The sequence below is a fragment of the Urocitellus parryii genome, chromosome 5 (genome assembly GCF_045843805.1).
Source record: "Urocitellus parryii isolate mUroPar1 chromosome 5, mUroPar1.hap1, whole genome shotgun sequence".
NCBI classification, from domain to species: Eukaryota; Metazoa; Chordata; class Mammalia; order Rodentia; family Sciuridae; genus Urocitellus; species Urocitellus parryii.
The window spans coordinates 177,350,008-177,367,069 of NC_135535.1; the positions used below are offsets into that span (position 1 = coordinate 177,350,008).

The 17,062-nt window shown below is 43.1% G+C and overlaps 1 protein-coding gene across 2 annotated transcripts in view; it reads right to left on the reverse strand.

Moving 5' to 3' along the window:
* Positions 1-2,874: 2,874 nt before the first annotated feature.
* Myof (myoferlin) overlaps positions 2,875-17,062 on the reverse strand; it is a 147,892-nt gene continuing 133,704 nt past the window's right edge. For both annotated transcript variants that reach the window (XM_026397342.2, XM_026397341.2), the window contains 8 exons: positions 16,013-16,101; positions 15,830-15,925; positions 12,534-12,675; positions 9,849-9,948; positions 7,362-7,552; positions 5,389-5,498; positions 4,862-5,009; positions 2,875-3,325 (listed from right to left, as the gene is read on the reverse strand). In XM_026397342.2, the coding sequence (XP_026253127.1) occupies positions 3,287-3,325; positions 4,862-5,009; positions 5,389-5,498; positions 7,362-7,552; positions 9,849-9,948; positions 12,534-12,675; positions 15,830-15,925; positions 16,013-16,101 (915 nt within the window). In that variant the 3' untranslated portion in view covers positions 2,875-3,286. The remainder of the gene's footprint in view (positions 3,326-4,861; positions 5,010-5,388; positions 5,499-7,361; positions 7,553-9,848; positions 9,949-12,533; positions 12,676-15,829; positions 15,926-16,012; positions 16,102-17,062) is intronic.

Consider the following 17,062-nt stretch of genomic DNA (forward strand, 5'->3'; position numbering starts at 1 on the left):
CCCGCTGAACTTGGGGTCCTTTTTCCTTCCTCTGGGTCTTGGGAAGGTAGGAAACAGACTTTTATCTGGCTTTTGCTTTCTTTCAATCTGGTGATCCTGTTTCCTGTTGAAAGTTCACCTGGATAGAGGGGGAAAAAAAAACCCTGTTCTTAGTTCTGCTTTTGGAACTAAGACATCTGACTTTACGGAGTCTCATGTCACACCTAAAGCTACCTCATATTGAGCACCTCTTGACCTTCCATATTGGTAAAGGCATTTTATGTAAGGGATTCCATTTAGTCCTCACCTCAATCGGTTGAGGTAGCATGATTTTGCTCATGTGCTGGATGAGTCTAAGGCGTGGTCCTGGAAGTAAAGCCAAGTCTGCTGCTCTGTGACGCCCTCATGTGCAGATTTCACAAGCGTTACTTCTGTCCTCAAGGATCTTACATCAGTTATGAAGATGAGCCATATCTACATGGTCACCAGGTGAAACTTGAGTTCCTAGTTTTATAGGAAGAAAAAGTGACCCTCCAATGTTGACTAACATAATTTATTACATAAATATGCACACAAATTTTGCATAAACTCTTTGTATCTCTACTATTTTGATGCATTTCTTTACATACATACACACATTTGTGTCCTTATTTAATGTAAATTTGTATTTTCTTTATTTATTGCTCATACACCAGGCATTTTCCTATGCTAGTAACAAAACTAGAAAAGGTGGCCTGGCGTGGTGGCGCATGCCTGTAATCCCAGTGGTTTGGAAAGGCTGAGATAGGAGAATTGTGAGTTCAAAGCCAGCCTCAGCAAAAGTGAGGTGCTAAGCAACTTAGTGAGATCCTGTCTCTAAATAAAACATAAAATAGGGCTGGGGATGTGGCTCAGTGATTGAGTGCCCCTGAGTTCAAACCCAAGGACCAAAAAAAAAAAAAAAAAAAAACTAGAAAAAGTGATGCTTTTTCATTTTTGCACTAATACACGTTATTTTTACCATATATTCAATGTTTCCCTGTATACATGAACATTTTTATTCTTCATTTTGAGACAGGGTCTCACTAAGTTGCTCAGGCTGGCCTTTCTCCTTCCTCAATCTCTCAGATTGCTAGGATTACAGGCGTGCACTCTCACACCCAATGTTTTTAAGGCTTTTAATATACATATTTCTCCAGAAAGGCTATACTGTTTTGTCTGCTTCTGAGATTGAGGGATCACTTTGGAACCTAAGGAGTGTCAAGGAGAAGATGATATTTGAATGGAACTGCAAGGAGGGCAGGAGTTCTGACATGAAGTTAAGGTATGAAGTTGAAGGTTATGCTCCATGCAGGTGGATGACATGAGCAGACTCATTGGAAGGAGGGTACAAAGTTCATGGGGCATGGCGAACATGCCCATTCAGTTAGAGCTGTGTCTTTTAATTTTTTGTTTGTTGGTTTTTTGTTTTGCTATTGTAATTGAACCCAGGGACACTTTACCACTGAGCTACATCCCCAGTCCTTTTCATTATTTATTTTGAGACAGGGTCTCGCCAAGTACCTGAGTGTCTTGTTAAATTGCTCAGGCTGGTCTCAAATTTGCAACCTTCTGACTCAGTCTTTGGGATTACATGTGAGTATCCCTGTACCTGACTTTCAACATCTTTGTGACTGAACATGCTTTGCTAAGACTTTTGGCAGAATACTGAAGGGAATTAAAATATCAGAAATGTGGACTGGGGATGTGGCTCAGTGACAGAACACTTGCCTAACTTGCCACCATACACGAAGCCCTGGGTTTGATCCTCCATGTGGAAAAAAAAAAAAAAAAGTGCAACACCTTAGTAATAATGCCAACACAGTAGTCTTTGTAGTATCAGTTAGTCTAAAACGTCTAAAAGCATTATCGTTATCACACCATTTCTTGCTCCCCTCAGCCCTAGGTTGCTGTTTAAATAGAACCATTTTCTGATTTCACCCTGGTCTCTTAATATGTCAATCAACAAACAATGTTCTTACAAGCACGCTGGCTGTCTTTGGTGCTGGCAGGGAGTCACATTGTGCTGCTCCTGTCACTCATTATCTAAGCACCTCAATTCTATGTTTCTCTTAACCTCCCTCTGGGGAGACATTGTTGTGATTAAGAGATGTTGAGAAAAAGAATCCAGAGTACCTGGCTTCAAATCCCAGCTGTATCACTTATTGGTTGTGCGACCTTGGGCAAGTTACTTAAACTCTTTGTGCTTCATTAAAAACAAAAACAAGGGGCTGGGGATGTGGCTCAAGGGGTAGCACGCTCGCCTGGCATGCTTGCGGCCCAGGTTCGATCCTCAGCACCACATACCAACAAAGATGTTGTGTCCGCCGAGAACTAAAAAATAAATATTAAAAATTAAAAAAAACAAAAACAAAAACAAAAACAAAAAACTGGGCTGGGCATATAGCACAGTTGGTAGAGTACTTGCTTTGCATGCACAAAGCTCTGGGTTCAATCCCCAGCACCACAAAAAACAAAAACAATAACAACAACAAAAAGCAACTATAACATGGGTTTAATTATGTTTCCTAAGTTTGTAAGATTACCTTGAGGATCCAATTGAGTTAATAAACATCAACTTACAATGATGCTATGCCCTGATTAAGAACCTTTAATAAGTGTTAGATTTTATTATATATTATATTAGCCTCAGTTGGACCCACTGGCCAAAATTTTGCAGCACATTTTAAGGTCAAGTGGTGTGCCATGGCATTTGGTCCACTGAGACCACTGGGCTAGAAACTTCCTCCTTCCCAGCTTGGCCCACAGATACAACAAACAACTATGTGTAAAAAGTTTTATTTGCATTCATCACAGAGATTGAAGAGAGTCTCATGATGTTTATTCATACAAAATATTATAACAGTGGTTTGTGACATCAGGAAGAATTACTCTATTCTAGCTGTTTTTATAATGCAGTCTTTTTTCCTGATTACAGATAAGAAATCTATGAGGTCAAGATATGGAAATTTTCAAATTCCATTCCAGCAATTTCCAAAACTTGAATCAAGGAATGGAGGACACATAAATGGAACCAGCCACCTTGAAAAATACTCTTAAAAATAGGACTAAAACTTTAGAAAATATAACTTTTAATACTTTGAAAGGTAACAAGGTAAAATTGTTGCTCGTTGGCCTGACTTTCCAGGATTTAGTGTGGTCAAGTAGTGTAGGTTGCTGCTAGGCTGGAGCTTCTGCCCCCAACCAAATCAGATGCAGATTTGGTCCGTAAGTGGAGACAGGATTCCCTCGTTGCTGGAGGACTTGTGAGAAGTTGTCTTCACTTTTATTAAACATTTGGCTTTACGATTTTCATTGATAAATAGTTCTAGAAAGGAAATAGAAACAGCACATAAAAGAGTACGTTTGTGTGTGTATATATTTATATGAAATGTTATATAGCTTTTATATATCTAAAATGTTAAATAAATTTTAAAAACACATTTAAGTTAAGATCTCTCAGTCCTGGCACTACTCACATTCAGGACCAGATGGCTCTTTGCAGTGGGACTTATTGTGCCCTGCAAGACGTTCAGCAGCATCCCTGCTCTCTCCATACTAAATGCCAGAAAATCCCCCCAATTATGACAACCAAAGTGGTTCCAGAGCTTGCCAAATGTCCTCTGAGGGAACAACACCCTACCCCCAGTTGAGAACCACTGGTCTACGTCCATAGAATATAAGTCAGGAAAAAGATGGACTGGACTTTCTACAACTGGCAAATGGAAGTATTATAAGGGGGCAATGAAAACATAAAGCTGCTACTGGACTGGTGCATAGCTCAAGGTAGAGGGGGTGCCTGGCATGTGTGGGCCCTGGGTTTGATCCCCAACACTGAAACAAACAGTCCTACTGTGCCTGTAGGACTACGTAACTAAGCACAAAATCATGTGAATTGTGATTAATATGAATTGGAGCAAGAGTTTTTGAATGTCTTCTCAGCTATCAGTGCCTCGTACCTTGCTGCTGCCCATGATTTCCTCTGCCTGGACCGACCATTCCTTCACCATTCACCAAACTGAGTTTAAAATGCCACTCTCCTTCCCCTTGATGAAAACATCCTCAGCAATGGGCTCCTTGTGGTCATTTGCTCAATAACAGCTGGCTTCCCACAGGAATGTACTTGATCATATGCCTGGTTGATCCCAGGGTATGGAGTGCTCATGGGCAGAAATCATGCCTTGGTTACCTCTACATCCTAACTCTTAGGCTACAGTAGATGCTCAACAATTCCCTGAGTGGAGGAATGAAGGTGCAACTTCTATGCACATGGCTAGCTCTTGTACCATTTATCACCAGGGTGATTATGTGAAATTTAAGGAGAGCTTATATGTGACGTGGGCTTTAGAGAATGAGATTTGGATAGACAAACTGGGAAAAGGGATTCAGATAGGTAAATGCAATACATATTTGGGGTCAACTCTGTAGCTGTATAGAGTATGGGGTTTGTAGAGACCTTAATAAGTCAGGATTGGGGATATTCAAATACCAGGGCAAGGAGTTAGGGTGCAGGATGGTTTAGAACAATAAAGCTTGAAGGCAGGAAGGTTAGCTGGAAACACTGCCCAGGTGCCAGATAAACGCTATATGAAGTCCTAAGTGCTTTCTCCTCCAATTCCCAGTCCATGTTTTTTTTTTTTTTTTTCCCCCAGACCATAAAGTTCTGCCTGTGATTTGTGAAGCCCTGAGAATGCAATTCTAGTCACTGGACACTTCACAATAGATTTTCCAGAAGCAGAAGCATCCCAACACTAGAGCTGCTCAGAGCCCACTGTTCTAAGCTGTGGTCCAGGCAAACACAGTTAGATGCCCAGGCCCAGTCCACCCCCACACAGAGCCGAGACAAGAGGTCCGGGCCTCCTACCGGCAAGGAGTACAGGAGCACAGCCAGGAAGAGCAGCAGGATGAGCAGGATGAGCAGGCCTATGATGACCCACTTAAACCGGCGCCACACGATGAACCGCATGGTTTTGCAAGGGTTTGTGAACCAGAGGAAGGAGGTCTCGGGTCGGCTGAAATGCAGAAATAGAGTATCACCTACCCAATTCGGGAGGGACTGATTTGCCTCAGAGCATAACACAGTTTCAGGAATAATCATAACATTTATAAAGCCAGGAAAAGATGCTATTCTCTGTAGTTGGCTGAGAAAGGCTCAGGGACCCTGTACGGCCTCCTAACATGCTGAGGACACCGAGCTTTGGTTTGTGGGGAAGGAGAACAGTTAAAATGCAGCCAGATCGCCCACCTCTCTGCACCCCCCACTCCAAGGCCCACTTTCAAGTACAGAATTAGGACAACAGCTAATCTATTCCATTCAGAATCAGAAGGGGGGCTTTCAAACCACAGGTGTTTGGGGATCAGACAACCAGGAGAACAAAGAGGGCCTCTCACTTGGGTGGGTCCAGCTTGGGGTTCATGTTGGGTTCATCCCGCCCCTTCCCAGCTGGCCTCTCGTCTGCCTCCTTCTCGTTGAGGACCTCCAATGTCATCTCGACTTTCCCCTTCAGTAAAGCAGAACAGGGTAAACACATGACATCACGTTTCACAAATATTTTCATTTCAACCCAAGGAGTATTCCCCAAGCAAAGATTTTTATTCTTGTAAAACAATCCTTAGATTGCCTTCAATTTTCCTCAAGAGAGTTCTTCACATTTCCTCTTCCATGTGTGTTTCTGAACTGACTCCATGTGGGAAACTGAGAGGACACACTGCTCTCTCTCTTCTCTGCTTCTTGTTCTGTGTGTTCCTGACATTACAGCATTCCACATCAATCTCGCCGTCTCACACGCCTTCCTTTGTAAATTTACATGGACCCAGACTAACGTGGCACTGCTAAAAACAATAGTTAACACATATGGAGCATTAACTATGGGCTCCAAGGAACCAGGGCCATGTCTCCCCACACTTGGCATTGTAGACCTACTGTGTGCAGTAGTGCTGGAACTTAGTAGGTACTTAATGTGCATTAGCCAAATCAGTCAATGGATGGGTGGACGAATGAATGCTGCCTCCCTGATGACAAGGTTCCTGAGGGATGCCCGGGCTCCATCTAAGCTTTCTATATGGATAATCTTATGTGATGCTCACGAGAGTCTCAAAAGATACTATGCTGGTCCTCAGGAGGACCTGAGGCTGTCAGAGGTCTAGAAACATGTCCACTTTTATATCGTGTTTTAACTAAGATTGTAACAGACTTTCTAGGACCTCAGAAAGCCCAGAAGGGGCTAAGTTCCTGAGAACTTGAGAAGTGCTGACCCTGATACCCACTTAGGCAGAGGCACTCAGATGGCTACTTTGTGTATGGGCTGGAAGAAGCTGGGGCACCTTGCCTGAGCTGGCCCAGCTTATGTTTGAATCTATAAAACGGAGATGATGTTTACTTCACAAGGTTGTCAGCAGAATTCAAAAAGACTATATGCAAACAAATCTATAGTGACAGAAAGCAACCAACTGCAGAGGACACAGGACTCTTTGTGGGTGACGGAAGGTTCTGGCTCTTGTTGATGGTGGTGGTTTAATGGGTGCCTACATGTGCCCAAACTCACCAAATTGTGTCCTCTGAATGAGGGAAGTTTATTTTGTGAGAACTATATACCAAAATTGTTTTTAAAAAGAAGATTATGAATGTAAGACCCTTAGCATGTTACCTGGTTCATAATTAACGATCACAGATGTTAGGTACAACAAATGAGCTAGTCTTTTGTGACCGATCATGATAACTTGCCGTACTGCCTCTGTGGGGTGTGTGTGTGTGTGTGTGTGTGTACAAGTGTGTTACCGAGGAGTGAATCCAGGGGCTCCCTACCACTGAGCTACATCCCAGATCTTTTCATTTTCTTAAAATTTTGAAACACAGACTCATGCTGAGTGGTCCAAACTGTCTTTAAACTCATGATTAACTGTTTCAGTCTCCCTAAGTAGCTGAGATTATAGGCGTGTGCCACTGTGCTTGGCTCAAAATATATCTTGAATTCCCCAAACATGTTTATAAGTTATGGCCTTCTTACTCAGTACTCCTTACTTTTTCCAACTTTTTTTTTTGATGAGAGAAGTTCAAATTTGAAGATTCTTTTTCTGTACTGAGTAGTCATGAAAGCTCAGCATAAATTAACCTTCCCTGGTGAAGGCGTGTCCCAAAGAAATACTGTACAACCCTTAGACTCCTACTGTTTGGATCATTTCAACCTCTTCACCTCCCCCCTGCAAACACATATTCAGAGCGTCTCCCACCTTTTCTTATAATCCCAGGTACAAACATTTTAACAAACTTAACACTGCCCTATCTAACCTGGAGTATATCTACCGATAAAGAGCAAAACCTAAACGATAAAAGGAATAAATAGTCCCAACCAGGAAATACATACAGCCATCACCCGAGAGCCATCTTTATCTGCGTAGCATGGCCACCATCCTCTCATGGACTTCTGTTCAAAGAGCGAGGCGGTCTTAGCTTTTAGGGGGTTCATGGTTTTGAGGTCTGGAATCATGTCCAAATTGCATTTCTCTGATGATTTTGCTGGAATGATTGTGTGATGCAAATCAAGTTCCAGGAAACCTAGCCAAGGAAACAACGTGAAGTTCAAATGAGCTTCAAGAGGATCAGCCATTGTTCACAAGTGAACAGAACGTTCTTGTCAGAGGAGAAGCAGACAGTGATTTTGAACAGGTGATGGGTGAGTTAGAGAAAGAGACAGCGGAAGACTTTTAAATTCTTTCCAGATAGGATGGAAAATGGCAGAAGAAATAACTGTCCCCTGCTCAGCCTCTCACAGAGGATTACATGTTTTCTTTCTCCAAGACATGAGCATAAACAGAGTTCTTCTATAAATTCAAAGCAATTAAACATCAATAGACAAAATCTCCACTGAACTCACAGCCCTTGTATTTGAAATGTACTCATTTTAGTTCTGAGCTGCCCTGAACAGGGAGGTCACTTGGCTGTGGGTAAAGACAACGGGTACTCAGAACATGGGAAGCTCCATGGAACGTTCATGTTCAAGTTTCTCCTGACCTCAGAAATGGGGGCTTGAAGGAACATAACTCGACAGAAAATCCTCACCAGGAACTGAGAATCCTGGCCAGGACTGGGGTGTCTGGAGAAGCACACCTCTTCTATGATGGGGTGGCATTAACTCTTTCGTACCACTGAGGCAATAGGTGAAAAGTGTCTTTTGGGTTTGGGGACTCCTGAGAGCCATTTTCTTAAGAAAATGGAGTCTGTGATGTAGGGTCAACTCCACTGTAATAGAACAAGAGTCCGAGGAGTCTGGTCAGGAGGAGCGGCAATAGGGAGGTTGTGGTAGATTCACTTTAAACTGTCAGGCTCAGACACTGCCCTTCTGTGTATCATGGAGGCACAGGCCACAGCTGACCTTGCTCAGCTTCTTCTGAGCTTATGCCTGCTCATGTCAGTCTCTGCTTTTGGTGACTGGCTTGCTAGCCATTTTGAAATAGTCATTCCCCTTATTTGTCATCAGACTGCTTCATTTAAACTCTAGGAGGAAATTCTCGATTATTCTGGAATGTTCCACCCATATGCTCTTATAACATAGCATACTTCTATACTCATTTGTTTGTTCTACTCTTTAAAAAATATATAATAACTATATATATATTTATAACTATAACTATAACTATATATATATGTATATATATATATATATATATATATTTTGCAGATGGACACAATACCCTTATTTTATTTATTTATTTTTATGTAGTGCTGAGGATCGAACCCAGTACCTCATGTCTGTGAGGCAAGTGCCTTATCACTGAGCCCAAACCCCAGCCCTGTTCTACTCTTAATAAACACTAAGTTAAAAGAATTTTATTGGTTTGCCGTGATGGGTCAAGGGAGGAGTAAGATATAGCTATTGGTGGACATTTCTCTGCTAGGAAGAGCCCCTTGGAGCAGGCTGGAAGGAGGGAGGCTAGTCAGGGGCTACTGCAACGGTCAGCCAAGAGAAAATGAACTGGCAAGTGGAAGACAGAAATAAGAAAAGAACTGTGCATGATAAGGCGGATTACATTGCAAGCACTGAGTGGTGGCCAGGTCCTGGGGAAAAGAGGAGTCACAGAGGACCCAGTGCTTCCACTGGGTGGCTGGGAAACGGAGGGACCCCGGGGTGAGATAATTTCATGGGGAGAGCAGATCTGAGGTCAGGGAAGAAATGCCCCGTTTGATTTCAGTTATGGTAAATTTTAGGGGACAGACAAGTACAAGGTGAATGGATGAATTGGGAATAATCGTCGTGATAGTTTCTTAGGACTCTATGAGGCACTAAGGCAGGTCAGGCTACACCTCCTGGGGCAGGAGCCATAATCTGCTGAAAGCTGAAGGACGGAACTCCACCTTCAACGAAGGTGAGAAGGCATAAATCATTGGAGTGGGGAGGGTGGCTGGAGAAGAGCCCGGGGCCGCTTCAGGGAAGGCTGCGTTTTAAAGAGTGGAAGGAAGAAAGAGCCAAGAAGGGAGGGCGCTGAGTGGGGCCTGTGACTGGTGCCTTCAGCCACAGAGGAGATGTCCTAGGGCAAAGCAGTGGTGGGAAGGTCAACACGCAGCAGGGTGAGGTGGTGGGACTGTGGCATCCCACCCTCCTCCCACCCCAGTAAACAGACTCCATCCTTCCAGGGGAGACAGGAGCTGGTGTGAGCCCTTCCATGACAGCCCTTGAGGGTGGGCAGGGCCCATGGAAAGGGTGACACTCCCCATTCAGGCCACACTGCCCAGAGGACAGCCCTCTCCTATTACTGACCAGCAGTAGAGATTTAAGCAATTCAAGCTTTAATCGATTTCACTAATGCCAAGTTTCTTAGAATTATTCGATCCTGAGTGAGTAAGTAAGCCATACCCAAGTAGTCGTCCAGTGAAAACTTGTCATTGTCCCATATCTGAATGATCAGCCTGGGTGGGACTCTAAACTCCGTTTGGTCAATGCTCCAGAAATGCTCCTAAAACGACAAGAGACACGGACAAACCTAAATGATCGTGATTCGCGGGATCTGAAACCCTCCCCTTTGGTCCCTGGATGCAGCATTAAGGCATGGGGCCTTTATCTCCTTGCCCTCCCCACCACCCCTTCCCGTTGGCCCCATTCTTCCACTTCATGTCAGCCTCCCCAGAAAGTCTCAAGGCCACCAACTGAGTGACAAAAAGGATGTCCCAGGCAATTCCCCAAAGCAGATTGCCTGCCATGTTTTTATCAGTGTGACTTCCTACTGCCACCCCAGGGGGTGGGAAGAAATTGATCCCCTTCCTGAAAGCCACTATGGCCTGCTCAGGTTATTCTCCCAAGGCCAGATGTTCTAGGCCAGCCCACAGCAGCACCTACTGCGGTGTTCCCTCTGTGCAGCCATCTCCCACCCATCCTGCTAGACTTGATGTAAGAGCGTACTCTCAATTAACATGCAGTGGAGACTCGGGCCCAGATTCTACTCTCTTATCAGTACAGATGTAAAACATTCTAAGCAGAGTGCAGTGGCGTACACCTGTGATCCCAGCTATTGGGGAGGCTGAGGCAGGAGGATCACAAGTTCAAGGCCAGGCTCAAATTTAGTGAAGCCCTAAGCAGTTTAGTGAGACCTTGTCTCAAAATAAAAAAATAAAAAGGGTTGGAGATGTAGCTCAGAGGTAAAATACTTCTACGTTCGATCCCTAGTAACACACACACACACACACACACACACACACACACACACACATACACAGCCCTAATATTTTGGGGTTTTGAAAAATATTTCTGGCTTTTACATGTTTGTAGTCACCTAAGACCCTCAGATCTCTCACACTGAAAGTTCGGAGGGAGGACTAGGAAAGGGTCTTTAAGTTCTCAACTGTGATCCCTGCCTCTGCTCAGACAATATTAATCAAGAATAACACCTCCACAGCCCAGTTATGACTAAGTTCCTCTGGCCCTGGTGGACAGGAATACACCCAATGTTTTGGGAATTTTAACGAAGATGGTTGGGTTGTATCCTGTTTTTCATATTCCTGGAATGTTCTCCTTTGCAGAACTGAGAGGGCCTGGCTCTGAGGGACTGGGAAACCCTCTCTGCTACTTTCCTTTGATCCTCCTGACTGTCCTGTAGGGTTATGCTTCAAGTACCATTCAGGGCATGGAAGGTCCAACTCTAGATGTGGGCAAACAGGAAAATTAAGTTGACCTAAGGGCATTGCCTGACTCAGATGCCATCCCCTGCCATTCTGCCTCATCATTTGAAAGTGTATGTGATTCAATATCATATTGAGCCTCTGTGCCTCTAGAAAGTCCCCTCGGAAGACATCCATCCCCCCAGGCACAGGAAAAAGTGCTCCCGATAGCATCAGCACTGAGTAGGACCAGCACTGAGTAGAGCCTGACCCACTGGGGCACAGGCAGAGGGCAGGGTTTGTTTTTGGTGTGTGTGATCCTGGGAATGGAACCCAGACACTCATGTGTACTAGGCCAGCACTTTACCTGTGAGCTACATCCTCAGCCCAGCAGGTGTGTTTTGATAGGGTGTGGTGCCATGGATATAGGAGGAAGGAATGGGTCAGGGGACATTTGCTACTGTCCGTCCAGCTTTCAGGCCCCACTATTGGATGAAAGCACGTCCTTCCCCAATGGATTCAATCTGGACTCCATGGCTAACTTCAAGCTTGGCCAATCAGAGCACAGACTCACAAGGGCACATGATCTCAGACAGGCATAGACAGCAACGCCCAGTTCCAGAATGCTGGCTGGTGCCTGGGGGACTCTCTTCTCTTTCTGCTGAGGTTTTCTGAGAGGACAAGACAAGAGGGGCTACTGGCTGCCCTCTTGCCTCCACCAGGGAAAAGCCTGCCTGGAAGTGAGGCCCACAGAGCAAGGCAGAGCAGAGGGCAGGGAGTGTGGGACCAGTGTCTAAAGACATCTCTTCAACGTGGGATCCAGATGTGCCTAAAGCCAGCCAACAGGGGAATTTTTAGGAATGTGAACCAATAAATCACTTTTTAGGTCTAGGCCAGTTTGAGTTGAGTCCTGTAACTGAAATTCTTACTAATTAAGACAACAAGGGCCCTGAGCCTTCCCGGAAGTGCTTCTGAAGGAGGTGAGGCAGATACTGAAGCTTAATAAGGAGGATTAAAAGGGGCATTTAATATTTGGCCTCTGACTAATTCTGCCTATCATGGGGAAAGATCATTCTCCCCATGACATAAAAAGCACTCATGGGCCGTTGTATGTTCGGATGAAAGACTCTTTTTTCTATCCTTTATCTTTTGCCCTATGAAATATATCAGGGGGAAGAAAGTCGTTTAATAGGGGGTTGTCAAATGGGCATACAAACCTCCAGTTAAATTCCCATCTACTTCCTAATCACACAAATGCCTGTTAGTTGTGTGACCTTGGGCAAGGGCAAGTAGCTTTATACCTCTGTGGGTCTCAGATTCCCCATCTGTACCAAGAGGGAGCTGAACTCAGTGACCTCCAAAGTCCTGACCAGCTTGGACCTTCCCTGAATATTTGAGCTACGGAAGGCCCAAGAATCTACTTTCATTGGCCTATTTCAGAGCTCACTTTTTTAGCAACAATACAGAGTTGTTCGGCGGGGAGGTAGTCAAACGGGAACACAAATCTCCAGTTAAAATTTCCTTCACCATCCAAGGACCGGTAATGGACATCTGTTTTCTGTTTGTTTTCTTCACTGCCAGGAATCCAGCTGAAAAGCAGAGGCAAACAGACTTAGCTTGATGTGATTGACAAGTAATCTGGCCGCAAAATTGTGCAGTGATTAGGGGCGCGAAGAGCAAGAGAATTAATGCACTTTTCTTGGGCAGGTTCCAGTTATCGAAGGAGCTGGGGGTGATTTATGAAGGGGAGGCTCTCTATTGCATCCAACACAGGTTGGAGCCAAATAAAATATAATTCCTCTAAAACCAAAGCAGGAAACCCTTTAGACTTCAGTTAATAGGGCTAAGGTGAAGTTTTCTGGAAAATATCAACAATGTAGCTTCTATTTCGGGTATACTGAAGCTTGCTGGCTATGATTTTTTGTCTTTACAACTATGACTCATTAGCGTCTGTCATCACTGCTGATAGGCTCAATGAATATGAGTTAGCTCAAAATGTTAGCATTTCCTTTCCCATATCTTACTTAAGCAATCCAAAAAAAGGGGGGTGGCATGAATCAAGTAATCTTGCAGCTTCCTTTTTTATTATTCTTAAATTCGCCTGATTATTAATGAGACTAGCACTGAGGATGTAAGTTGTTATTTCCACAGGCTTATTTTAGGAGCATTCATTTCGGTAACAACATCACATCTTAACTTCTAACATTTTGAAATGTTTCCTTTTGCTTGTGCCTGGAACTCAATAGACACTAAATAAATATGATTCTAGTCCCCATGGACCTGTTGAATGAATGAATGAATGGGACCAGAAGGAAGTTGTTGTCACATCTGCCTGCTACTGGGAAGAGTCATAGTTTGGAACCAGGTGGTGACATTTGGTTTTAGACAGGCAAAATGGTGGACTGCATGTGTGGCTCTCTACACTGTGCATTAGAATTGTATCAGAATCACCATGGAGCTTTTGAAAGTACTGATGCCTGGACCAGGCCTGGTAGAAGGTGGTCTTGGCTGTGACGCTCTCTGAGCCTCCTCTACCATCTGTGCTCTCTGCACATGGTCAACATGAGGACAGGAGAAATCATGCCTTGAATGGGCAGAGTGGGAAGGGGGAAATCCTTAACTCAGGGTTTCTGATCATCACTTATGAACTGGGTACTTAGCAGGTGTTATTTTATTATTCTCAACAACTGTGCAGCCGTCTCCATTTTACAGATGAGGAAACAGTTTCAGAGAGGATTTAACTTTTACAAATTCACATAGCCAGTAATTGATGGGATTAACTATCACTCCTAGGTCAGTCTGACTCCAAAGTCTGCCTCAAAGGACCATGGGGACTATAATGTCTTGTTCTAATATTAATTCCTAGTATGAGTAGTGGTACAAATATCCATCAACTACAATTATTTTCCTTTTTGCTAGTCAATTCACTGACTAGAAAAGTTAGTTGAAAGATTCCTTCTGACTGTTAACTTTTGAACTAACTCGAGAGAGATTACATTCTCTTGGCTATGATCTTGATGGCTTCACCTCCTGACCCATCCCTAAAATGTCACCATCATTCCTTCCTAGATTGCTCACTCTGGCAGTGCTGCCTCTTTTTTTTTTTTTGGTAAATTTTTTCACATTTAATTTTAAGACAAGTTAAGCAAGTATGTACAACTCTAATTGTATGCATTGGCGTGCATGCATTAGCGTGCATGCATTATAGCTTTGCATATAATACCTGAATGTATGTAGTGCCAGGCATGGTATTTATGCATGGGTCATTTTTTTCTATATAGTACTTAGAATCCCCTCCCCATCTCTTTTTCTTTCTCTCGAGTGCTAAAGATCAAATCCAAGACCTTGAGCATGCTAGGCAAGTCCTATACCACTGAGCTATACTCCTAGCCTTAGCATTTAGATTTTAATTCCAAATTTTACATGGTACTTTAAGTTGAGCTTTGCTCTTTGCTTAGAGGAATTTTCCTTCAATCCAGTATTACTTGAATTTGTTTTCTTGATTTGAAAAAAAAAAGTAATGCTTATGATAGTCAAATGAATTTGCATATATATAATTAGCTGGGATTAGTTTTCCTCAGGGAATGGTAATGAGATCTTGAAATGAGAAAGAATAATGAAGAACTTGATGAAACATTCCCTGTTTACACTGAACCTAAATAATAATAATCATGTCTTGAACTAAGTTTTGATTGAAGGTCACTTGGGATCATAAGTGAAACTTTGTTCTCACTTTATGAATACATTACATTTCAAGAAGTCTTATCTTTTACATAGCAAAGAACCAAACTCGGTCCATGTGGAATAATAGCAATAATTGCAGCTAACACCCACGTAGTGCACACCATCTGCCAGATACCATCCTGAATGTTTCGAGTAACTGATTCTTCTGGATAGCCCAAGGAAGCAGGCATTACCATTATCTCCATTCTATGCATGAGGGACAGTGAGTTTATGAGCTTGCCCAGCTAGCAGGGAAAGTACCTGGATTTCAACCCAGATATTTTGACTCCAAAGTCTGACTTCTTAATCACAATGCTGTATTGCACTCAACATCTCTGATCAAGGCATAACAAGAAAGCAACATCAATATGGACTGTTTGAAATGAATATACAAGCAAGAGAGTAGCAAACAACTGGGCTGGGGACATAGCTCAGTTGGTAGAGTGCTTGCTTTGCATGCACAAGGCCCTGGGTTCAATCCACACACATACACCACACACATACACACAAAAGGAGAGTAATGAACAACTATGCATTTTATGCACTGGATGCACTCAGGAAATGTTAGTGAGAGGAATGATTTTCTTAAAAAATATGCCAGTATTTCCTCATTTTCCTGACATTTGGTTGCTGGTAATAAAATATAGAGAAAAACAAATTTTGAAAACTTTACTTATTTTCTGAGTCTAGTTATCCAAAGTGTTAAAGAGGACTAAAATGTATCAGAAATAACAAATTTGCTTCATAAACTGAAGAAAAGCTACTTTGAGAAATGATGGAGTGAATATCAGTTTTTAGAGTCATTAGCTATTCTTGCTCATAAACAAGGTCCATATAATTTTATCTTTGATTTCTTCCCCTTCTCCCACCTGTGTTTTCCTAGAGTTTTCTAAGCAGAGGGAATTAATAAGATAAAATAGCTTCAGGTAGCCAAGAATCTTAGAGTGGGCCTCTAATGAAGTAGGCATCCAGTGAAGGAGGACACCTGTTTTGTTCCAAGGTTCCTGCATGCTACCTCACCCTTTGACGTAGATGTCACTCATTTCCTCTCCGGTGATGCTCTTCTCATCCAAGATAACATCCTTGGTGTTCCAAATGATCACACGCAGGTAGTATCTGCAAGGAGCACAGTTTTCAATTACTTTTCTTCCTGTTCTGGACTAAACCCTAAGTCTAAGGCAGCAGAATCTCGAGATTACTTACTTCTTGGCTTTCCGGGGTGTGATGTTGAAAGGAGGGCCTGGTGGTCCCAAACTTTTGGGGAAAACATCCACCCACATCTGAAGTTTGCCCTAAACCATCCAAAAATGAAAAGAAGACTGAAGTTGTAAGTAAAACAATCATAATCATCTATCATATTTCTTAAGTTAAACTAGTGCTTCAAGTGTGCTAATCTGTTAGTCCAGATGGGCAGCAACAAGAGGAGGAGAGCCAGCCAAGATTAATCTTATATCTGCATTGTTATTTAGGCCACCCACTTTCCATTCTCACCATGGGCTCTGATGGCTGTACAAGCTCATTTGTATCATAGTTTGAGTTTTTCCTGGTTAGTAAAATGAGGGACTTTCCATCACTTACCCAACACCACACCCACTAAAGCGAGCACACACACATGCATACACACACACACACACACACACACACACACACACACATCCCTTCTCACAACAATTTAAAACTGGGTCCTTCACCCTCTCACAATTCTCCAGCTGTCACTCTATGCATCACCACAATACCTCTTGATATTTGTCTCAGTTTTGTGATACTCAAGGGATTCTCCACTTACCTCAAGATACAAAATTATAGTAATATAAATGTAAATGAAAAAAAAAACTTACAATAAGGCTCTTTCAAAGGTGGGACTCAAACAATGACAAGAGTGTTACTGTTCCCCAAAGGTGGTGGTTCCCAGACACTGGCTCATCAAAGCCCACCACTTGGTCAGAGGCTCATAGGGAGGAAGGGTGAAGGCCTGTTCTGACACTTGTGCTGCCATCTTGGCGAGACACTGCTCAACTCTCTGGCTGCCGCAGACTGGGCCTATTCATCTGACTGGAACGTTCTTCCAGACAGGCTGGGAATGCCACTTAAAACTATATCAACCATACAAACCAATTTATAGTCTCCAAAGTATTTTGGATGTTCTGTAGACTCTACTTTCAGACAAAAACAGACTGGTCTTCAAGAAGGTTGCCAAGGAAACCACTAGATTGGCTTCCTAATGCATTATGATCAAAATGAATTACCTGGAGC